Source organism: Bos indicus x Bos taurus, chromosome 2, assembly GCF_003369695.1.
Source record: "Bos indicus x Bos taurus breed Angus x Brahman F1 hybrid chromosome 2, Bos_hybrid_MaternalHap_v2.0, whole genome shotgun sequence".
NCBI lineage: Eukaryota > Metazoa > Chordata > Mammalia > Artiodactyla > Bovidae > Bos > Bos indicus x Bos taurus.
In genome coordinates this window covers 97,706,309-97,731,921 of record NC_040077.1, presented here as the reverse complement: position 1 = coordinate 97,731,921, position 25,613 = coordinate 97,706,309, and the positions used below count along the sequence as shown (strand labels likewise).

Below are 25,613 nucleotides of genomic sequence, written 5' to 3'. Positions count from 1 at the left end.
CCATAAAATAAACTGCTTCCTGCATATTTAAACACAAGTACTTATATAATTCTGGCATCCCCTTTAACCAATCCTATATTCTATCTTAACGATTATTACCCCTTTATATAGCTTAAGAACATTAATATAAATTAAAATAGTTATAGTAAGAATTTCAGGATACAAAACTAGCAATGATTGCTTACCAGTCAGCCTTTGCTCATCCAAAAGCTGTAGCTGAATATATTCTAACTTTGAAGGAAAGACTGATGAAAAACACCCCAGATTCTGGGAAAATGTCCAGCCTCCAGATCAGTGCTGGGATGTTCCCATCAAAGCCACAGCACAAAGCCTCATTTAGATTTTTATTTAGATGGTAACATAAAGGAAACCCACCCTACCAAAGGAAATTTTTAAGAATAATCTTTACTTCAATTTCAGTTTTAAATAGAATCATTAATCTTGAAATGAGGAAGAAAGGATGACTGTCTCTGCCTCTCTACAGAAAGAGGCCTTCAGTGAACTTTATAACAAATCTTCCGTGGTCAGTAGTTTCACTGGCAATGGTTTCTGAATAGGGAGCAAATAAAAACATAAGCCCACTTATTTCACCAAGTAACCAGGTTTGCTACTAAGATTTAGAGCTAAAAATAGAAGCCCCAAACTCTCCACTTTGCCCAAGCACTTACCATGTTTTAAAGTTGCTCTGTACTGCTTATTTCAGGTGGGGAATAAATATTTCAGGTAAAACAGAGTCTTAATACACATAAAATAGAGTCTTAATATACACTAAAAATTGAATAGAACCGCCCTTTCATAGCATGTCTCCCCTGCCCTTTCAGGGTTGCTTACCTGCCTCAGGCCCCTCTTCCTCCCCAGTGGCTGCTGAATGAGAAGGTTCTGTTGGCCAGGTTCACTCTGCACACTTGCCACCCTGTCAAGAGCATCACCAGTGTTAGCGTGCCCGGAGCAGGCAAATGAGACAATCTTCTGGTGGGTGTTAGTCAAAATCGCTTACAGGAAACAGTCACTTCAAAGATACCATTATCTTTGAAGGAGGGTTAGGAAAGGACCCCTGGGATGGGAATTTTCAGAGGTTTAGGAAGTAGGACACGAGGCCTTGTAGCCCCAAGCTGCCAAAATTGAGATTCTGTTTTCAATCACTGATGCCAGTCTGTCATTCAGCAAAACATTGATTCAATCACACCCCTGGTTTGGAAGCCACCAAAAGGTTTAACACGTCATATGCTAATCTCAATTTTTTTTTTCAAGGGTAAGGAGAAAGGTGGTGACGAACAAACACGAACAACTCTATCACATGGATGGGAACACCTTTTAAAATATTTCAACTTACATGAAAATAAGATGGACAAATATCAAACACATCAGACACAGAATCCATTTGGGTGAAGGGTCACATTCAACACATGTTTGCAGCCTGAAGTCTGTGACTGAGTAAATAGTCACATAGGTAGACAATGAAAATGTCTTTTAAAATGATTTTAGATTGATAAGGCTGGCAAAGAAATTAAGCTGCCATTACAACTTAGTAGCTTAATTACTATCAAATAGTTGCACCCAAATATAGCACACAATTTGTAAAAGTAACAACCTGCTCCTCCCAAATTTACTGTGTATGTGTGTCTTTTATATGCAAAAATGGCTACCAGCAGTGGTCCCTATTTTAGTATTGGGTGAAGCTGAAAACACTGTCATGGACCCATGATCCTTTTTCATTCTGCATGCATATGTATAATAGGGGTTTATAATGGGAGTGGAGGTGAAAAAAAGAAATATACTGTGCCCCAGAGAACATTGTAATCCTGTGGATGATGCCAATGTGATTAATTTCGGCTTTGCCTTTGCGAAAGGAGAGTCATCTACAAATAATTTTTACAGTAAAATATTCCACAGAGGAATGCAGCATCAGCAACTGTCCATGAAAAGGAAAAGACTGTATGCATTCATTGCCATTTAAAAAAAAAATGAGCTCCCTAAACAAAATCTCCCTGCAGTTGTAGGGAGAGAAGTCAGTGGCAAGACGGACAATCAGACGTTTCCCCTATAGTTAATCATTACATGGTTGACACAGTCACGTGTCATTTTTAAAAGTCTTACTCATATTTCCACTAGAAGAAAATTCAATGATTCCCAAATGGAGTTTATCATAGTTTTTCTGAAATAATTAGGCCATTTGGGATACACGAAATTCCATAGAGTTTTAAAAACAGGTGTTTTTTTAGACTTTCTTATTCTCCTGAATATCAAGTTCAAAAAGATCAATGTACATTGTTTTTATACATATATAACCTTGTACCATAAATGACCTTTCTATGTAGATGGAAAATTACCTCAAAGGAACAATGCAATAAATTCTGATAAGCAATACAGACTGAGTTGCTGGCAAGTTTGAAATGACATCTCCTTATTAATTATACATTTTAATATGTGTCTTAAACTGGAAAGATTAAGTATTCGATTACCATATGCACAAAAGTAGAAACAAGTTTTTCCCAAATACCAAGCAAAGCTTTCACTGGAATGGATTCTTCATTGACATCTAAATGTTACCTCAGTTCCCTTGGCCGTAAAGGGAGGTTAATACTTACCATCTACCTCCCATTAAGGTAGAGAAAAGAAGTTAGTCAATGTGAAATGGTTTGAACATGAAAAGTGATGTAACATAGTATGCTTCATTGTTTTACATCTATAATGAGTTTATTGCTTCTAGAACACCAGAAGGAAGTAGGTAATAAAAAGTCTTAAAAATAATTGGGTAGAGAAAATGAAATAGAGGCAGTCCGCTTTCACTTTTATTCAGTAATCTGAGATTGTGAGAAAAAAATGGTGCAAGAAAAGAAATACATGTCACTCAGGGAGTGTTAAATGCCAAAACATAATGGTACTTTCACGATGATTATTCCAAGGAAGAATCAAAAGCATCAAAGTTTTCTCTATGGATAGAGAGGTTCATTCTAAGAAATGGATCAGGTTTATAGATTTAGTATTTAGTTGCTTTATATAAATGATACAGTTAGTGTTTCATGGAATGCACATATCAATGATTAAATTATAGAACATTCCCTTGGAAATACAGCTCAGCTAATATATTCTCCCTAAAAATATGATGCTAACATGTTTATATTTGGAACATCAAAGTCTGGCTTAACTGTGTGCAGAGGATACATTAGTAATAAACAACCAGAGAAATTAATAATAGAAGTAATGCACGCAGAAGTAATTTTGGGTCTATATCAAATTGGAGTTGCATATAAAAGGTGGTTTCAGTTTAGTTCTCCCCATGTCATGTAATATTTCTGTCATGTGCAGGATTTGTGATACGTGACTATCGGGGTGCAATATAACACCAACCAGAAGACCATGGTGTTTGCCCTAAGCACCTCTCTAGAGAAAACCAATTCCCTAAAAATTTTAATCTTCGGAATGAGAAATGGCTGATTTCCACTGTTTTGTCAAATAAAAAGGTAAAACCATAAGTATAAAAGCAAACAAAACTTTCTAAATTGAAGTGAAATCATCCTTGGTGTTTCTGAGTCACTAAGCAATATTAATTACTCTGGCAAACAATCTGGATTTTAGAGAAGTAAATATGGGTCTTGGCAGAACTGGTATGAGTCAACTGTCTACAAAAACCAAAGACCTTACTCAAAATGCAAGAAAGTAATTTATAAGCTAGAAAAATTTAGACAATGTTAGAAGACAATCCTGGCACAAATGATTTCTTTTCTCTCATTTCAGCATGAAGACTTGGAGTGTATAAATATGTTGTTTAGTTGCTAAGTCATGTCCGACTCTTTTGCATTGCGGGTGGATTCTTTACACTTGAGCCACCGGGGAAGCACCATATACAATTAATATGTATGCATATCCTAATGAAATACATGCTAAGTCGCTTCAGTCATGTCCGACTCTGTGCAACCCCGTAGACGGCAGCCCACCAGGCTCCCCTATCCCTGGAATTCTCTAGGCAAGAACACTGGAGTGGGTTGCCATTTCCTTCTCCAATGCATGAAAGTGAAAAGTCAAAGTGAAGTCGCTCAGTCGTTCAGTAAATACATATTTAATGGTATTTCTTAAAGGATAGGGGAACAAAAGGCCATTCAGTAATACAATAAAAATTTCTGTCACTCATCTCAAAGTACAAAAAAAGTGTATTTCAACATAGATTTCAAAATAAAAGTTTTAAGTAAAAGTACTGGGTGAAACTATAGGAAATGAATTTGTATTTCCTTTGCTTTTATCTATACTTTTAGTTTTAATTTTATTATGGTTAGAGAAATCTGGAGGGGGAACAGAAGGCACACAGCATAGCCATTTTCACCCGGTGACCGCCTTGTGCTGAGGAATGCATGAAGCCAGTACTGAAGGAGCCATAAAGCATTTATAGGAAACAGGGATATAAACAGTAGACAAAATCCTACTCTTCCCTTTCCCAGTAAAAGATTAGCATTTAAAGTTTACTTAGCCTCCATAACATCTAAGAAAATATATTTTAAATGCCACAGCATTTAGAGATTAGAGACTGGAATTCAGACAAAAAAGGGAAGGATCTGGATCTTAGTTCTCCTGTAAGAACTGATTTAACACCGGGAGAGTACACTTCTCTGTGTATCACAACAGATAAACAGATATTTTTTTAGTTATTAATTCTCAACTCCATAACAAGGTTGCTTTAATCTTTTCTATTTGGGTGTACTTGCCAAATTTTCATTGTTTGGAAATGTGGATGATCATGAGATGGATAGATTATTTTTATTTTGTTTCACGCAGACTATCTTGTTCAAACTTGTGTCACATTCTTATTTTCCACTGTGATTAAAATTACCCTTATGGAATCAAATAGCATTGTAATCTCTTCTCTCTATTTTTTTTTTAAGCTAGAGTTGATTGTCAATTCCTGCCTTTCAAAATGTTCTAACATGTCCAAACAAAATTTAATTCTCAAGTATAAACTTCCAGGCTTAAGTGCTTGAATAACATTTTGCATGTTTATATTCTTCTGGAGAGAGAAATATGGCCCATGGTGTGTGTATTTGGGGGTGGGCACAGGGAGAGAAGATCTACAATGAAGTTTCTGTATTTCTAAGAGTAAAACTCTTAAAGAAGAGAATTCTTCCATGATATACATACTATTGCCATTTATTAGTTCCAAAAGAAAAAAAAATTCACCATAGCATAGTGATTCTTACAGACTTATACTTTTTCCTATGAATCTTTATAAGAAACCAGTTACCACACATTAAAAAAATCCTGGAAGAAATTTTCTAAAGGTCTGCAAAATTTTTATTGGTTTCCACCTATTTATCAGGTTATACTATTATCCTGGAGACTTCCTCATTTAGGCTTCGGACCAACTTGCCCACACTGCCTAAAACAAGTGTTCTTTCAAAAGCAAATCCCCAGAAAGTTTATCAAAATGTGGGGTTGGGGTGAGCAGCAGGGTCTAATACTTTCTGTTAGGCATGTTTCCTGATATTCTTTAAGCTTTAGAGTCAGGTTTTCCTTCGTTGAGGGCTCGGGTGTGTGCTAAATGTAATTTACATAGTTAATATCTTACTGCTTCTTTAGAACCTTAAGAATCTGCACCATAAAGAAGTTTCATGCCAAACATAAGAAAGCCTGGAAACCAAATATTAAAAATATATATCCTATTTTATAAACCCACCTCTTAGTAATGCCAAAAGTTCCTCTCCTCCAAAGAGAACTTGGTGACCTGGTGGCGTTTGAGAGAGATGATTTGCAGTGCATGGCAAAGGCGGACGTGCTACGGCTGTCGGATGCCTCTGCACGCGTGGAACTTTTTAGAATCCAAAGTGAGCGCTTCATTTTCTGGTTTCTTTATGATCACTAATCGATCAGGGTGACTGGCATCCAGAACGCAAACACACCAGTTATGGGAACAACAGATCAACAAAAGTTGATCCAAAACAGTCATCAAGGAACTCACGTGATTGACTAATTCATCTATAGATAAAACCTATAGCGTTGGCTCTGAACCACCCTCACATAGCAAGAACTTGGGGTTTATTCCAATCTACACTAGACCAAAGGCAGATTGGATTGGTTTAGACAACTCTAGATTAGTCCGTTTGAACCCTAAGCCTGACAAAGAGGGCCAAGTCTTAGGGAGAATTTATAAAAATTAACTCAAACTCTCGTCTTCTCTCACCAACTCCAGACTAGTATTTTATTCAGTAAGAATAGAATTTGGCCTAGTTAGAAAAGACCTGGGACAAAGTCTGATTTAATACTTTCTACTGTCAGTAGGACATTGAAATCACCTTCCTAGCTAGATTCTCCTGTCTTGTATGTAATATTAAGCATTTAACAAATAAATGCTTTGAAACCAGTGGTCATGGTGCTAGGCTGGGTTCAGAGCTCTTCCAATACTGTGAACAATGAAGGAAACCACCTTGAGGACTACTCTGTTCTTCCCTGTCCTTGCAGTTCTCAATAATGGAATTAAGCCTGCACTCTGCAACACTTCCACATTTACCACAAATAAGAGACTGATCTATCCAGGCAGGGGCTTGCAAACACAAATGAATGTCATGAATTATGAGGCCAGTTAAAAAAAACAAAAAGATACATCTGATGATGCAGTAAATTTCCCATTTTCAGTTGCAAAAGAAAATGTGAAATCTGAACAAGATGCAAAAAATAAAAAAAGGACAGCCTTTCACAGGAACGGCCTCTCAACATTTCCTCATCTTTGTGATACAGCAATAAACATGGGAGCACTCACTATATAATGCAAACCTGAAAGGGAATATTTTCTCTTGAGATGAAACAAAGGTACTCTTAGCATGAACAAGAAGCATTACCCCTAATGAGGATTAGTTGAGAGGTGTGAATCAACAGCACAAGATTAGGAATGTTTGACGTGGTTTATCTGAGTGTTAAAGGTGCAGGCCCCCTTTCTGAAGCTTTAAACCAATAGCCAAACCATTATATTGTTTGCATCATGAGAAGTCTCTTACCAAGAAATGTTTGTATCTGATATTTCGTGGCAAATTTGGGGGTCATCTTAGCACTGGGACAGACATTCTTTATATAAACATGGTTTGAATAAGCTATCATAACAGCCTGTCACATTGCATGCACCAAAGAGAGGGAATTATATAAATCATGTTGACATTGGTATTCTTGTTATAGTATCACTGTTTTCTTATCACCCATAGTATTGGCTGGAAGACTTGTCTAGATTGGGGCTTCCTAATGATAGGGAGTTGTATTAAAAGGCTTTTGACAAAAAAAAAATTTCTTAAAGAATTTCAGCATGGGAGGGAATGTTTAGCTGGGATAAATTTAACATTTTGTATATCAAACTCTTGAGATGGTCCATGGGATAAACCCCTAGAAGAACTCCAGGGATTTTTTTTTTTTTAAATTAGACTTTTTAATCCATTTATGATGGAGCTCTGAAGCTGAAAAGTGAAAGAGGCTACACCTTTGACTTCCAGGCTCGTGTGTTTATGAGCAACAAAGGGCAAGGAATGGAAATCGATATCAAGACGGGGCGGGAGGAGACAGAGAGACAGAGAGACGGAGGAGACAGGGAACAGCTTGTTTCCCAGCACAGACACCAATACACAGGTAGCATTGACACTGTACCTAGAGAGGCTGCCCTCGGCGGCCAGGCCCTGGGAGTCATCGAGGACATTAGGTTCACTGCAGGAGGGGTAGGGAGATGAAGCATTTAGGGAAAGAAAATGCAAAGAAATAAAAGAAAAAGGAAAAAAAAGGCATGCACTTTTCTGCTTCTAAGAACCAAAAATAAATAAATAAATTTAACAGAACAAGGAAGGAAAAGGAGACAGTCAACCATTTCACCTTGTGCTGAGTTGGTCAAGACATAGGACTCAAGGCAATGGGGAGGGGGGAGGCCTTTGGTGGATATGACTCTCAGAGGAGTAATCTATTTACTGGTCATGAGTTGGGACTTGTGATAAGCTCCGAATGGACACAGGAGCTCTGGAACACATTGCGGAATGAGTCTGTAGAAGATGAAACTATCATTCCTTTGATAACCATTTGGCTGGGTGGCTATGACTTTTCACCTGTCTTGTTCATATAATGTTTCATTGACCAGGATCCTGCTTCTTTCTTGTGAGTTGTGACCTGATCACACAGAAACCACTTACCATGAACTGTCACAACCCAACTCTTGGAGCTGATGCCATTAAGAAAAGCAAATAAAGAACCTGATTGCACCTGCTAATTTTGCAGTGAAAAAGGAAGTTGAATGAAAAGAAGGAAGACAACCCTGGTATATTCACATGGAACTTGCATTCACCTCCTCACTCCATCCTCTAGTGACTGAATTGTAAATGCCAAAAGAAGAAACCTGTCAGGTTGGTGAAAGAATGATTAAATAGTTTATTGATTTATTTGGGTGCCGCTAATTTATTTGGGTGATATGGGGATTCGTGAACAGAAACTATGTCATACATACTTTCTCTTTCCTTCAGTGCCTAGCTCTGAGCTAAGTGTCCACGTGGCACTCAATAAATAGTTGTTAAAATGGATGGAATTAAACTCTTTATTGTTCACCTATACTGCAAAAATAGCCTCCATCCCCAGAAAGAGGCTTTCCCTAACAGAGAGAGACATCATTACCTTTGCTAGCCCTCCCAAGCAGGACTCAAGCCCAAAGAGTTTAGCTATATTATTTTGCTGGGTTTCTGGTCTATCCATAATAAAACAAATTTTCTCCCCAGAAATGAGATAACTCCTTAATGGATATTTCAAAGCGATTTGATGGCCTGGTTATGTTATGTAAATAACCAAAAAGAATCTCTACTTAAAATTCCCTAATTTAAATAAAAACTTTTACATAGACTAAAGTTTTGTTTATTCTCAATAAAGTTTGCATATTTCTAGGAATTAAAAATAAATCACTATGCTCCCATATTAACTGCCTGTATGACTTTATATCTTTTTTTTTGGATATTTTATAATTTGGCTCTCTTTTTTGGTATATTTTATTTATAAGACTTCCTTATCAAAGATAAACTATCAGTAGGTAAAGCAGTATCTTACAATGATAATAATACTTTTATATTACCAATTTTTATAACTCCATAGTATATAAATAATGCTTTCTTTACAAGTATATAATTTAGTTATTAATATTTTATCATTCCCCCATTTTTAAAATATTCTGCAAAATTTGGCTTTATTTCACAAATTTTACTTCATCTGTACAGTTCAGGAATGATAGGCTAAAGGATTTAGGTACAGAGTAATTATTTCTCCATGTAAACTAAATTTATCTGAGCACAAGAATGTCTCCTGATTGTTCTTATTCTCCATGTATAAGTTATACCACAATAACTCCATAGTTAATAAGAATAAACAATAAACTAGATAAAAACATAAGACTGATTCTTTGAAAGAATTCAGTTCCTAAAGTAAAAGTCCTGACTCTGAAATAGATAATGTTTTATTTCTTATGTCAGATCATTTTCTGTATTACCATATAAATGGTAAACTATATGTATAAAGTTTCAAATCTATATTCTTAGAGGTTAGAGAGCACCAAAGAAAATGTTTTAAAGAGTCTAATTATGGAATCATAAAATTCTATAGTAGGGAAGCTACCTTAAAGGCAGATTTTAGCTAACCTCTCGTTTCACAGAGGAGAAAACTGTGGACTCTTGTTAAATGACCTGCCCAAGGTCACACGTACTGGCATGGGTCTTTTTTTGCTTTGTTAAGCATCACTACCTCCAACTAAATACTGATGACATATCAGAAGTCTAAGCTACCAAATATATCAAGGCAGTCCTATACACTTACCAGGTAGCCATTATTAGCTTAGCTGATAATATATATGAAATACAAGAATGTCATCTGAAAGAAGACCATGAAAGAAGAGCATATATCTATTTATAGAACAATGTTAAGGAGAAACAATGCTTGGATCAGAAATTGAGATCCCTTCAGCTTGCCTGACTTAGAAAATGCTACAAATTGTTGTGCAAACCCTTGTTGAAAATTTGTTTGAATGGTATACTTTAAAAAATGGATTGTTTGCTTCTCTTTAGGCCCTTTTTAGTGTAACAGGAGTGAGTTTTCAGAATTTATACCTTTGCCCCCAGATGTGGAGTACGACATATGCAGGGCTGTTTACCTTTGGCTGGGTAACATGCCCACCTCAGCCTGAGGTGCAGACATGCTGGAGACATGGCTGGAGAACCGCCTCCTTCCAATGGTGCTCAGGAGGTAAGCTTCTTGTTCACTTACCACACTGGGCATGCTGACAGAGTCATCTGAAAGGGCCAGAGAGGAGAGTGTTAGGAAATTATGATGCTGACCAGAAAACCCAGACCAGCTTTGTACTTGGGTTCCATCCTTGCCTAGAATACAACCTTAGGACAATATCTAAAGTTAAATAATCATTCGTCCCTTTGTACAGATTCAAAACTAAGACCTTTGGGAGCTTAAGAAACATTTTCACTGCTTTTATATAACCAGAGACTTTAATAGCTGAGTCTTTAGTGTCACTGAACATTGTCATTTATAAGAATATGAACATTATGAGAACTTTGAGTTAAAGTGACTAGTTACTTCATTTGGTTGAGGGAAACAGCATCAATAAAACATCAAGAATGTATCCTTATCTTGAAAAAAAAAAAACCTTCTGGAGCTGAGTTTTTAATCTGCACAAAGGGTGAAGGATAATTCTTCACATCTACACATCTCCCACCCTCAAACAGCTTGCATGAAATAAACGTAAACTTCTTGTCCATTTCTACAAGTAGATTATTTGTAAAAATAAAGGGGCGTTGGCAAATTAAAGGTTTCAGAAAAGCTGGACTACAACATTTTAAACATTCCAGAAATAGTTCAGTAGGGGACTGTGTTATTGAACAAATCAAGCACGTTTGACTTTCAAACACTACACTCAGGACATTTCATGATTTTTAGACTACTGAGGGAAAGACTATTTCAGGTATTTTTTTTCCAAAAAATATTTAAAAATCTATAAAGTTCAGAAATAAATGTTTGTTTTAATCTAACTTTAAAATTAGAAGCAGACACTTATTTTCTCCATAGAAACTGAAATTCATGTATTCAAATCCATATTAAAATTAACTTTAGTATAGTATTTTTGACGAGACGACCTCATTCTAAGTGAGCTAATATTGTTTGTCATTGAACAAGAAACATACCTTGACTAACCTAGAATTTTGGTGAACTTTTTACTACCATGTAATCTGATATCACTTATTTAAAATATCCTAAGTTGTCACATTTCTAGAGAAGTTTATTTCAAACCCAGAGATGAGTATATAAAGTCCTGAAAATTTTTAATTTGCTACATAACAACTGACCTGAAGTTGATTCTTGTTATAGAATGGTATTTCCTTTTTAGGTGTTCAGAGAGTAGAGTATAATCAAATATGCCTTTAAAAACATGAAAAAATGTGGTAGGATAGATTGAGCTATTTCTACTAAGACCTTTCTGGGATTCCAGTAATTTTTCCCCCTCTTATTCAAACTCATATATCACTTAACATTTACTCCTTCAATAGTTTTTTGGTGATTATATGCATTGCCTTCCATTCTTTTTTTTAAATTTTATTTATTTTATTGAAGTATAGTTGATTCACAACATTGTGTCATTCACTCTTTTGTTAGGCATTCTTTATCAAAAAATGTCTATTATCTCCTCTAGAAAACTCTAAGATTTTAGACAGCAGAGAATATATCCTCCTCATACTTCTTGTTCCTCGTCTCGTTCCTGCTAAGTCTTAATACAGGTTTGATTGCTGAATGGAAAATTTGTTTAATTCAAAAGTGTTAACACTCTAGCTTGCATACTGTATTTCATAAATTAATATAGACCCACAGCATATTGTCATTGGGACAGTTATGATCTTGAGAGCAGAAAGATTAACAAAAACTTGTATACATGTCAGTGTATTAATGTTGGCCCTTGGTCAGTGCTATCTCTGTTTATGTCTTCTGTACTAAACTTTTCTTCCCTACTTCCTTCCTACTGGCTTGGTCATCCTCTAATTCACAAGGCCACCTGAAAAATACATTTAGCTCTATTAAAGAGTTTTTTTTTTATCATTTACTATCATTTAAAAAATTTCTAGGAGAGACTATTTCAACCATTAAAGAAAAATAGATATTACTTTAAGTTCTGGACTATTGCTAGGACTTATAATGAATATGTGAACTGCTAATCCTTGTCTCTCTCATTTTGTTTTTTTGGTCAAGATCTTTCAAGATTTCCCTAATTACAATTTTAGAATTATTTCCATGAGACATGATTTAGAAACAAATATGTCTGGAAGTTAGGTATAGGACAATATGATTATCACTTTGTTATCTATTTAACCCTGAAGCTAAATCTGGAAATATTACTGACACGTGCTTTGACTAAGTAGTTACTTCTTTCCCTCTCCTACACTTCCAACCGTAGTAGGGTATTAAAGAATTTTCTTTCATCTTAGTTAATTAAAATTCTAACCTTGACTCTAATTTATTTCAGAGTGGGGTTTTTTTGTTGTTGTTTGGTACAGAGGGGCTCTGAGTAAAAGTCTAGATTTTGTTTTCTTAAGACATAGACTGCACACTTTACAGGTTATATCAGAGTGTCTTTAAAACACAATTGGGCTGCCTCAGTGACTGGGGACACTTAAATTGGGTTGTATGCCCTCAAGACAGTCCGCTGGGTTTACATTCTAGACAATATTGCCAACTATTTTTTTCTGAGTTGTGAGCATATGCCTTGCTCACTTTTCTTTGCAGTCACGTCACGTGAGTGCTGTTTCTTAAAGAAACATTTTGGCTGTGCCACACGGCACGTGGGCTCTTAGTTCCCTGACCAGGGATGGAACCATTGCTCCCTACATTGGAAGTGCAAAGTCTTAACCACTGGACCACCGGAGAAGTCCTGAGTCACCTAAGTGCTGATTGATCGTCTAAACAAGATTGGCCAGGAAAAAGGAGAATAAATGCTCCCCTTAGTTCCTTAACCACAATTTAAATGGGTTAGTGGAAAGGTTAAATGCATAAACTCAAAGAAAATTTAGGGGTCATTAAAGATTTACTTTTTGCCTAAAATCCTACCAAATGACCAAGGATATCAAGGAATTTATAGAAAAGCAGGCATAAGAAATCATGGGATCAGTCGCAATTCCATTTTAACTCCTTTTTGTAAAAATGACCAGAGGATCAGAACTGCACAAGATCAGAAAGGCAGAAATCCACCCAAGTCCTCATTTGCATGGCCAAGCTGTGTCACACATGAGCCCCACCACCTCCCCACCCCAGATGCTGCAGGTGACCTACTCTCCTCATCGTCCTCATCAGTCCGACTCAGGGTGTCCTGGGAAGCCTGCTGGGATGGCTCACTGTCCTGCTCCCAGACAGTGCCAGTACCCGTGTTGGAGCGCGACATGGTGGCCAGGCTCAGGCGGTAAGCAGAAGTGGAGGTGCCCACGGTGCTGATGGACGTCTTTCCTTGGTAAGCTAGCGAGGTTGAGAGACCAAAGAAAATCCATAGTGAGGATGTTTTTTGGCTGGGGTGGAGGGGGTGCATAGTATGTAGCATGTGGGATTTTAGTTCCCTGACCAGGGATTGAACCTGTGCCCATTGGAAGCCAGGAGTCTTAACCACTGGACCACCAGGGAATTCCCAGGTGCTTGGAAGAAAACCAAGCTTCAAACTCTTCCCTCACAGCGTGTATTTTTTAAAAGGAAGGTCATTTAAATAGTGTGTCCCAGATAGATGAACTTTAGGACAAAGGGCTTCCCTGGTGGCTCAGACAGTAGAGTCTGCCTGCAATGTGGGAGACCCAGGGTTCAATCCCTGGGTTGGGAAGATCCCCGGAGAAGAAAATGGTAACCCACTCCAGCATTCTTGCCTGGAAAATCCCATGGACAGAGAATCCTGGCAGGCTACAGTCCATAGGGTCACAAAGAGTCAGACACGACTGAGCGACTTTCACATACGTACATAGCAAACAGAATTGAAAACGTTATTAAAATAAAGAATCGGCCACTGATGTAACTGAATAGTTTTCTTGCAGGAGCATAATATCTCTAACAATAAAAAATGCTTTGATATTGCAGCCTCTCTCATTGTTTTCCAGTTTCATTTTCCAAGGCTGGCTGAATGCAGATTCATTTTGAGCTGAACTATAGATATCAATTTGATCAATTTCACTGAGACATGTACCTTATACCTGACACAAGCATACAGAAGAAATAGACATATTGTCCGAAAGGAACTGCACAATCAAAATCAGAATACATAATTAATACTGTGTCCTTATTACCCTTTTCTGGAGATTACAATAAAACACCCCCTTGATTTTTTGTCATATTATTTCATTATAAAGCAGAACATTTGAATGGCCTTGTGCAGATTTCACCAAGATTGTATTTGACAAATATTTGGTCCTTAATACATCACCAACAATAGGTTTTAGAAAGACAAAAAGCCACATGTATAAGAATATTCTACTTATAGGTGATGACTGCCCTCTAATGGCAGAAAATGATTTCTTTTCCTTCCCTAGTAACATGAAGTTAATATAATTACAAAAGTAAACAATGCATTCCCAAAGAAAATCTTTTGAATAATGTAAAGAAAGTAACCCCAGCCCATCAGTTTTAATTCAATCCTCTCTCTCTCCAAGTCATGAAAACTTAACGACTTTTTTATCAATCATACAGACCCAGTTTTAAGTCCTCTCACAGGTGTCATTGTCTTTTTGTGTCAGTTATTTATCCTCTATTGAATCTTCATTTCTTCTTTTTATAAGCAGATTTTCAGTTACAATTTTGCAGGTATTTGTGTGGATTAAATGAGATAACATCTATGAAATAATCTACCATATAACAGATGCTCAATGAATGTGAGTCCCCTTTCCTTTTCAAAAAGGAAAATAAAGTACGAATTAAAGTAAGTTTTTTCCCCCCAGCTGTCTTCAAGAAAAAGCTGAACTACGAAAATAAAGACTGAAAAATATATTAGAAGAGGAATAAAATTAAATTCTTATGATGCCCCCTTGACTTGCACTGTTGACAAGGATGACAGGGTCAGCAACGCTAGTTGTACCAAAATGGCTAACTCACACTTGGTTCCAGAAAGAGCAGTGACCTATAAAAAGGATCTTTCTTTGTTCTACTAGTCAAAGTCAAACCATCCCATGCATACTCACCCGATCCACTGTGAACTGCCTCTTTTAGAATTTTCAGTTCACTGTTGAACTCAGCAATGAGGGAGCTCTTACACAGAGGGCGTGGAATGAAACGCCGCTCTAGCTGGTCAGCAATGTGTTGTCGGGCAGAAAGCTCTTCATGGTTCTCTGCTGGTTGGGCCAGAAGCTGAAAGGAAGGCATAGATTTTCTGGTCCTCAGTTTTCCCATCTGTAAAATGGGCTAATAATTGTATTGATTTCATAGTTGGTGGTGAGGATTAAATAAAGTAATGCATATGAGGTTCTTAGAACAGTCCTTAGGAAGTGCTTAATCAATCCACTGCTTTGAATCATGGCCCCCAGATATCAGAAATCAGGCATGAAAAGAATAAAAAAAGTAGATGAAGACTGAGGGTCTCAGAGGAAAACCATACTTTAACTATCTCATTTTTTTACATATTTATTTAAAATCAGGTTTCAATTATGCCACCAAAGACAAGTGATAATTCTTGAGATCATCTATTGGATCAATCTTTTTTTTTCCCTGGGGAGGGGGTAAGAGGAGAGAGGGCAATGTTTTAAGATGTTAACTAAGCTCTTACTGTAAAGGTATTCCCCAGAGGGATACTTGTCTGGGCTGATTTCTCATCAGGCATGATCTTAACAGGTCCTCCTGACTAGCAATAGCATCTCCCCCAAGACTGCTGCTGTCGTTTTGCCTTAAATCTGGGGAACAGCACGTCCATGGGGCTTGTTACTTCCCAGAGGAGAAGCACGTAGCGCACCTTGCACTGGATGAAAGGTCGCAGGAGCACGAAGATGGGGATTCGGGTCCGCACGATGAAGTCCAGGAAGTCCCACAGGGCCAGGCCTCCGACCTTCCGCAGGGCCATCTCCTTCACCTGGAGGCTCAGCCAGTACCACTGGCTTCCGAGCTGCCTCTCAAAGCAGACGAGGATCACCTTCAGCGCTTCACACCAGGAAAAGAGAAAACTGAGTCTGCACACTGGTGCCTCAGAGGAACCCTGCCACACCCAGCTGCCTGCATCCTCAGCCCTCTTATGCATCAGACAATTTTCAAATTTCTAAACTTTCTCCATGTTTCCAAAATCTTCAGTGTACTTCTGAGTGAGTGTTCTGACATAAGGACATATATTTGTATAGTAAACATGTTTTGATTCTGATTAAGAGAACACATATATCTTCATTAAGTGCATTTAACTACTACTTTGGAAAATTTACACTGAAGCAATTTATAGAACTGAAAGGGAAATGTGTTATAAACATGATACATAGCTGATATTTTGCTTTCTAAAAGTTTCATCATAGCGGCTTTATGGTAATATCAGCATACCACTCACATCTGAAGATAAAATATTTTCCTTTTTTTCCCTTTCAGCTTAGAAATAATATATCCTTGTCATTAGAAGTAAAATCAACCCATGCAGAAATGCAAAGTTAAAAAAAGGAGTACTTTCCCTTCCTGACCCCACTGTAAACTGCTCCCCAGAGTAAACAATAAATGTGTTTGAGTAGATTCTTCCAGAAGAGAAAACTCTATCCTTCCTCCCTCGCCTCTCATCATGTCTATTACTAAACCCTATGGGATTTCTTTTACAATATCTCTTTTCTTCCAGATTCTGGCAGCTTTGTTACAAACTACATTTTAAAATATATTTTTAGGGAGCAGATTTCTCAGTGTGTCAAGATAAACCAGAATACTGTAATGACATCAAAGATTATGATGGGGGCTTCCTCTGCCACCCGAGCTCTCCCCCGAGGGTCTCCCGTGGGGCAGTCAAGGTAACTTGGGCATTGGCCATCATGTATTAAGGCCTATCTCAGCATCTAGAAGACACATACAAATCCAACTCCTTAAAGCCCTTGGAAATCACCATTACCTTCTATTTTGGGCATTTGTAGGAGGAAAACTAGGGCATATAACACAGAGACAGATGTGGTAAGATTCTTCCTTCCCCATCTACTCACCTCTATTCCTCTCCCTTGATGTTGCAAGCACATAAACAAAAAGTAGCATTCCTCTAACCCTACCCTGATCCTGGTAACACTTCTATTGTTGTGTGCCTGTTGGCCTTCTTTGGATTTCTGCCTTCCTACTTTCTACCTTCACCAGCATCAGCCCAAAACCAGCAGAATGGCAAAGGGCTCAAGGATTCTGGTGATGGATGGATTCGATTTGAAATTTGGTCCTGCCACCAAACAGTGTGACTTTAGGTAAGTTACTTAACCTTTCTGCGCCTTCGTCATCGTCATTTAGTTGCTAAGTCACATCCGACTCTTGCGACCCCATGGACAGTGGCCTGCCAGGCTCTTCTGTCCATGGGATTCTCCAGGCAAGAATACCAGAGTGGGTTGTCATTTCCTTCTCCAAGGGATCTTCCCAGGCCTTAGCCTCTTACTAAAGTAAGAACATTTATTTCTTTGAGCTGTTGTGAGGATTCCAGAGTGATAATGTAAAGTATAGAAAACAGTGCCCGCTAAGTGCTCAAAATAAAGGTAAAACTAAATTTAAAAGAGAAGTCCAGTAGCCTGGCCAAGTAACCAAAGACTTTGCCTTCATTAAAAAGGCAGAAAATGGAAAAAACAAACAACCCAATCAAAAAATGGGTAGAAGATCTAAATAGACATTTCTCCAAAGAAGACATGCAAATGACCAAAAGGCACATGAAAAGATGTTCAACATTGCTAACTATCAGAGAAATGCAGATCAAAACTACAATGGGGTATTACCTTACACCAGTCAGAATGGCCATCATTAAAAAGTTTACAAATAATAAATGCTGGAGAGGGTGTGGAGAAAAGGAACCCTCCTATATTGTTGGTGGGAATGTAAACTGGTACAGCCACTATGGAGAACAGTATGGAGGTTCTTAAAAAAAAAAAAAATAGAGCTACCGAATGATCCTACAATCCCACTCCTGGGCAAATATCCAGAGAAAGCCACAATTAGAAAAGATGCACGCACCCCAATGTTCATTGCAGCACCATTTATAATAGCCAAGACATGGAAGCAACATAAATGTCAATCAACAGGTGAATGGATAAAGGAGATGAGGTATGTTTATACAATGGAATATTACTTTGCCATAAAAAAGAATGAAATAATACCATTTGCAGCAACCTGGATGGACCTAGAGATGATCATATTAAATGAAGGAAGTCAGACAGAGAAAGACAAATATCATATAGTATCACTTTTATGTGAATCTAAAAAATGATACAAATGAACTTATATACAAAACAGAAATAGACCCACGGACATAGAAAACAAATTTATGGTTACCAAAAGGAAAGAGGGAGAAGCATAAATAAGGAGTTTGGGATTAACATATACACACTACTATATATAAAACAGATAACCTACAAGGAAGTACTGTATAACACAAGGAACTCTACTAGATATTTCATAATAACCTATAAGGGAAAAGAATATGAAAGAAAATAGCTATCTATATATGCGGAACTGAATTACTTTGCCTGAAACTAACATAACATTGTAAATCAAGTATAGTTCAATTAAGATAAAAGGCAGAAAGTGGACAGAACTGAAGATAGTTACTTGTTAAGTGTTTCCTCCTATCCCTCTATTCCATGTTAAGGTTTCTTTCTCCAACATCCTCTGCACAATCCCAAACCTCATGCAGGGCTCTGTACTAGAGTCTGGATTTTATCTGAAACCTACGTTCTCCTGCCTCTGGCAACCAAGTGCTATGCGTGGGCAGGCCCTGTGCACATACAGCCTTGGCTTTTTTTTTCATTTTCATTGTCAATCATAACATTTTCAAATACATCCTTTATGATGCAGCCCAAACACCTCTACCCACTTCCCCACAACCTCCCACACACTCCAAACTCCAAGGACCTGTTTTTACCATTCTGTCTGCTTTGGTGATGGAGAAAACAATGGCACACCACTCCAGTACTCTTGCCTGGAAAATCCCATGGACGGAGGAGCCTGGTAGGCTGCAGTCCATGGGGTCGCTAAGAGTCGGACACGACTGAGCGACTTCACTTTCACTTTTCACTTTCATGCATTGGAGAAGGAAATGGCAACCCACTCCAGTGTTCTTGCCTGGAGAATCCCAGGGACGGGGGAGCCTGGTGGGCTGCCGTCTATGGGGTCGCACAGAGTTGGACACGACTGAAGTGACTTAGCAGCAGCAGCTGCTTTGGTGAACTGAAAAATGTCAGGCAAGATGTTTTCAGCTTCCTCCTTTTGAGATTTTCTATGGCCAGTGCTCCTTAGCCTCAGTGCAGTGACAGGGGTAGCCTTTTCTCCCTGGCTTAGTTAATTCTAGTCAAAGAGTAGCTTCTGGTATTCAATGGGAATACCATTCAAGTCATGGCAGTGGGAAGAGGTAACAGGAAAGCAGAAGTAGAGACTGATGCTTTGTACTTGCTGAAATGGTTTCTTTAAAGACTTTCTGGATACAGGTCTTTTAAAATACTTTTTGAGTCAAGGAGGAATATAGCTAAGTAAGTAATATGTATATACATATACACGTATATACATATTTTGTTGTTCAGCTGCTCAGTTGTGTCCAACTCTTTGTGACCCCATGGACTGCAGCACACAAGGCTTCCCTGTCCTTCACCATCTCCCGGAGTTTGCTCAAACTCATGTCTGTTGAGTCAGTGATGCCATCCAACCATCCCATCCTCTGTTGCCCCCTTCTCCTCCTGCCCTCAATCTTTCCCAGTTTCAGGGTATTTTCCAATGCGTCAGCTCTTCACATCAGGTGGCCAAAGTATTGGAGCTTCAGCTTCAGCATCAGTCTTTTCAATGTGTACATACACATATATATGTTTGTGTATATATCTCTATCTATACCTATATCTATTTTATATTTTTATGTCTCTATTTATTGAGAGAGAAAGAAGTACCCACCTAAGTACGCTGCTTGGCTGGTGGACTCTGCCAACCCTTCCTTGCGTAGGTCTTTGCTTGCATCCCCCGGGGTGGAGCAGTGAGCAGGGGAGCTCTCCAACATAAAATTCTTGCTCCTGGATGTGCTGATGATCCGTGGAGGAAGGAGCACATTAATGACCGTCTGCAGTAGCAGCTGTACCTCGGGCTGTTCCAGCCATGGGCTGTCTGAGGGGCAGAGTTTGGAAGGAGGAAGTGGAAATAAAAGCAAATCACAAGGCAAACTTTCCACATTAGACACTGAAAAATTCAACTCTCTTTCCAATTCCAAACTAGAACACCCTAGAAATTCGAGTGTCTTCCCCACCAAGTACAGCTTCTCCTATGGACAGAAGTAGCGCTCCTGGTACTGGGTGTCTCCTCCGCAGTCAGCATCAAAAGGTCCCTGTTCTTAGCCAAATCTCCTGCTTACCATTTCAATCTCCTTTTTTTTTTTTTTTTTTCTGTTCAAATACTCATAACACACTGCCTTTACATTTGAGATAAACTTTTCCTAAAAGGAAAAATCCCCCCAAAAGAAAGAGTAATGAAAACATATTGAAATTTAATGACAATGGCAGGATGTATGCCAAACCTAGTGTCAATAGGTTATCAAGTCCATTTATCTGTCAATTCATATCATACTGTACTTCAGTACTCCCATTTTCATAATTGAAACAATGCTCTTTTGATTTTTGCTATCCTGAAATGATGTTAAATAGCATGTGTCTTCTAAGAAGTGGAGCACAGTAAGTCTTGACCAAGGGCAGCTAAATTGAATAGAAAGAAAACCATATATCCTAAGATATATGTTTAAATCATTCAGATCGAGTTTAATGATGGTCTCCATGGGAAAAGGAAGATACAACAGCCTGATACTTAAGAAAACACAGTAACAATAATAAATTTCTTTTAGTTAAATTAATCAGACCTTTGCTTCCAGATCCTACTGTGAGCACAAATGGGATGAGCAGATTTAAAAGCATCCCCTCCCTTCGCTCTTGATTGGTGAATGGGGAGATCACATGGCTTAAGGGGAAATCTTCTTTTAAAGCCTGTGCAGCAATAATAGAAAAAAAGATTAATTGACCCCCTCACGCATTCAGTCTGCTTGTTCTTACACAGCATGGTGGAGACAGGGACTCCCTGCTGGCTGCACCTGCAAACTAGGAGTTCAATTGTCATCTGTGCAGCATACAAGATTCATCCCAAATTGATACTTTACCATTTGCTTGATATAATTGAGAGCTACATACCTAAAAAAACAGTAATATTTTGAATATCAAATTAAAAATTTTAATATCTATCATTTAGTACAAAATCCCCGCATTACCCCCTTCAATTTCTCCATGTGTCTATCCACCAATAAATATTTTAGTGACCAAAGAAAAAGAAGAAAAGGAGAACTTGCCACCTGCTCCATTTGGGAGTTATTTAAAAGTCATCTGACCTTTGTATGAGACCTTCTTCCAGCCAGAAAGCAATAGACAATATAGAAAGAAATAATGAGCTCTGTATACAGGTTGTTAAAATGTATCACTTTAGGGATGCCTCTGTATCCTTTCTGCATAGTAACCACAGCACTTGCTGAATCTCTTTTCCATAATCTACCTATTAGCTGGATGATGGACCATCAAACTTGGTTTGTCAGATAACGAATGGGTTAGTTATCCACTTGCAGCAATTGTATACTTTCCATTGGTCACAGAGTTTTCTGGTGACTTACCATTCTTTAAAATAAGTGACAAACAAATAAGCAGGGAAATTGGGATTGTACACATTTTTTTTTTGGCTTGGGAATGATTATTTTAATTTTAGGAACTAAAAGAAGTGGAAGAAAAATGATAAAAACACCCATAATATTTAACCCACAATCATTAAAGAAAAGTAAGATATTCAAAGTCTAGTAATAACATTTGAAAAAAATTTTTTTATTGCAGTTCTTTCTGCAATAATGTAAAACCAGACTTTGAATATTACTCTTTTAATTAACAACTGTGAGCTGATTATCTGTGGACCATTATTTTCCTAAAGTTTTGGCACATGTTTTAAATGATAGAAGTGGTTCCTGAGGTGTGGCAGGACTGCAATGACTCTGCTATTTTTGAGATCTCAAGAAGAATTACAGAAGCACAACTTTAGGATCATGCTCAGGGCTTAAGCTCCAAACCTGCAAAAGTTTGGAGATGTTTACACTTCTGTTTCACAGATTTTGCCCAGCCTTTGCAGAAAAATAAAAGAGAACACCATGATCTGGTGCCTCAACCAGCAACATAATGAGCGTGACAAACAGGTAAGGCAGTCACACCTGTATCTGCAATGCTACAAGCCGGACAACAGCTGTGCTGAAGGGCAGAGGTGGTGAGAGATAAGGGCTGAGATGAAGAAGGGGTAATCCATCAGCAACACTGGAGGGTCCTACCACTCCCATCACCTGAAATACAAACAGAGCACATGACCAGCCTTGACTATTGCAATTTCATGCAACTGTAGGAAGGGAGTCTCAGTCAATTATAATAATAATTTGAAGGTTGGGCATGTTACTTTTAATCTGTTCGTGCTGCCTTCTTTTGAAGGCATGTAATATCTGGAGTCAGATCAAATGATTACACCAGCTTTAGCCAAGGTTTTGTAGAATGCTGTTTATAACTAACTATGTAAATAATGAGAGATGAATCAAAAGTTAGTCTAATCAGGAGACTGGACATACTTACTTGTGGACTCAAAGGAATGAAGTCAACATTCTTTGATGGAGTAAATACTGACAACAATGATGATGGCAAGAGCTCTATTTGCACTAGGCATTCCAGCTACAGATTTATTGCTTAACTAGCTAAGCAGCAGATTCTATTCATGAAATGCTCTACCATGGTTTCCACATTGTACAAAACCTTGTCAAGATCAGACTCTAGATATTACATAAATGATAAAAGAAGTTTTTTTTTTTTTCCTCTTCACATAAATCCTAGACTGGCCAACTCATAGTGTCATTTTGCACTAAAAAAACACCAAAAATCCTCTTTGCCCTTTAAACTCCCCCACCCCAAACTACCTCAACTTCTAGCCAATTGCACAGTCTCCCGCCACCCCACTCTCCAACTGGCAGCCCTCAACTCTCAGCGCAACTTGAAGAGGTCAATTGTCAAAGTAGCACGTGGGAAGCAGCACACGAAAATCCCATCTGTGTAGGGATCTCCCCACGCACCACCTTGAAATGTACCTCACTATTTTCAGTGTCACCTGAGCCGTCTGTTTTCATGGGTAGGTATGTAGGTAGGTAGGTTGACCTGTAAGTCTTCAGCTCAGAGAAGTCAATAGCAGAGTTAAATTTTGTAAAGTTTCATAACATTGCCACTTGGCTACTCACCAGATTGACACAGACATTGATCAGTGACCTAAGGTGAGGCAGGAAGGATATGATTGGCTGCCTCTGAAGTGTCAAACAAACCCCTTCAATCAAATTGCTGGCAGGCTCCCACTCAACCTGTCGCCTGGAATACAATATAGGAGCCATTAGCAGTGTGGCTCCCTTCTGGAGACTGCCTGAAACAAGCGAATGAGACAGTGATTCTGATGCCGTCTAAGACAGGATGGGTGTCTGAGACAAGAAAGTGCTTCACCAGGGATGAAGTTTACCCATATTGTTCCAAAAGTACAGAGCACAGTGGGAAAGGAAGAGGATACTGAACACGCGGCAGAGGCACTCCTGCCCCACTCGACTAGTGAGACAAAATCTACTGAAGGGAAAACAGAGATGATGAATGAGTGGCCTTTCAAGTTTCCTGGCTTTAGCTTTGAGAAAGGGTATGAGACTCCCATTATAGGAAACCTGCTGTAGGAGTCATTCCTCACAACAGAAGTAATCTGACTATAGGCTGTGCTTTTATAATGCTTTTTAAAAAAATCAGATTACAGTTGATTTCATAAGCTTTTATACCAGACTATAACTAATTAGACTTATGTGCATTCACTCCAGGAAAACAGTCTATTTTAAAAGTGTTCTTTCTTGACCTTCTGGAAAATGATGCTTTGGGACCACTTTCTGTGGTAGTAAATATGGTGGTATACATATCTCAATTAGATGAACATCAGATTTTCTGTAATAAAAGACAATCTGGTCTGTAATTGTCTCAGGACCAAAGAGGCATGTCTATGGTCCCCTAAATAAACAGGTTGGGCTTTACTGAGATCAATGCTATTTCCAAATATTATCCTGGAAATACTTTCTAAGCTTACATTACCTACCAGATTGAAATCACTGTAATGATAAAATAGTAATGTTCATACATGGGGATATGTTGACATCCCTGTTGTACAAGTAACCCACAGGTCAGGTTCAGTCAACATTTCTCTTGTTGAACTTAGATCACCTGAAGAAATTTAATCCAAGGCAACCCCAAATTCACACATTGTACCCCAAGAAAATTGCTATTAGTAACCAAGTCTACACATTAATCCTGGAGAAGGCGATGGCACCCCACTCTAGTACTCTTGCCTGGGAAATCCCATGGATGGAGGAACCTGGTAGGCTGCAGTCCATGGGATTGCAAAGAGTCAGACACGACTGAGCGATTTCACTTTCACTTTTCACTTTCATGCATTGGAGAAGGAAATGGCAACCCATTCCAGTGTTCTTGCCTGGAGAATCCCAGGGACAGGGGAGCCTGGTGGGCTGCCGTCTATGGGGTCACACAGAGTTGGACACGACTGAAGTGACTTAGCCACATATTAATCCAAAAGTCTACTTTTAGGAAGCTGCTATTCTTCATAACAGGCTTAATTATATGACAAATGAGGTAGCCTATGCAGGTGTTAACATCTTTAGATGAAAAGTTATTTTTACACATCTTTGTAAGATGTATAAAACTTTGGTCATTTGCCAGTAGGGACAAGTGTTCTATTGGAACTGTTAAAGAAAATAGGAGTGCTTTGAGGATAGGCCTTTCTATGCTACTAAAATAACCTTGAAATCATGTATAGGCATCCATCATCATGGTAGAAAAGAATATAGGATCAAACTGTCAAACATTTATTAGAATAAAATGTTTCAATTTCTTTTTAATAAATTCAACAGCTTCAAATGGCTGCATAAATGAAGAAGAACACAGGATAAAACCTGGAAAAGTTCTGGCACATTGAGCAATAAGTGCTACAAATTCTTGGGCAAGAGTTGCATTGATTTGGGGTTAGTTTAATAGGACGGAAAACGGTCTCACTGAAACTTCGAATTTCCAATCTACTGGGTTTATTAGCATTTCTTAATTGATTTGTTTACCCACTGTAGCTATAGATTTCCAGACTGGGTTCAGATCTCCAGGTAGATGGGTTCAGAGACATCTGCTCATAGAGAGGCTACCAAATGATACTTCAGGCCCCAGAACGGAGATCAAGTGATAACAACATTGATTTAGTACCATCTGAATTAGGTATTTGTTATCAACCCTGAGATCTCTTCCGGTGGTGCTTTACTGATTATTGTAAAGCTTGCATTTCTCTAAAGTGATACCTAAAATACTATG

The 25,613-nt window shown here is 38.2% G+C and overlaps 1 protein-coding gene across 14 annotated transcripts in view; it reads right to left on the bottom strand.

Moving 5' to 3' along the window:
- Positions 1-25,613, bottom strand: part of UNC80 (unc-80 homolog, NALCN channel complex subunit) — a 230,194-nt gene that overhangs the window by 6,936 nt on the left and 197,645 nt on the right. For 11 of the 14 annotated variants that reach the window (XM_027566179.1, XM_027566218.1, XM_027566188.1 and 8 more), the window contains 10 exons: positions 23,462-23,585; positions 22,403-22,528; positions 21,026-21,149; positions 20,077-20,283; positions 15,953-16,137; positions 15,189-15,354; positions 13,312-13,491; positions 10,136-10,274; positions 7,615-7,671; positions 832-913 (listed from right to left, as the gene is read on the bottom strand). In XM_027566179.1, coding sequence (XP_027421980.1) covers positions 832-913; positions 7,615-7,671; positions 10,136-10,274; positions 13,312-13,491; positions 15,189-15,354; positions 15,953-16,137; positions 20,077-20,283; positions 21,026-21,149; positions 22,403-22,528; positions 23,462-23,585 — 1,390 coding nt within the window. Of the gene's footprint in view, positions 1-831; positions 914-7,614; positions 7,672-10,135; positions 10,275-13,311; positions 13,492-15,188; positions 15,355-15,952; positions 16,138-20,076; positions 20,284-21,025; positions 21,150-22,402; positions 22,529-23,461; positions 23,586-25,613 lie in introns of those variants that run through there. The other 3 variants (XM_027566226.1, XM_027566270.1, XM_027566280.1) reach the window with 2 other exon arrangements.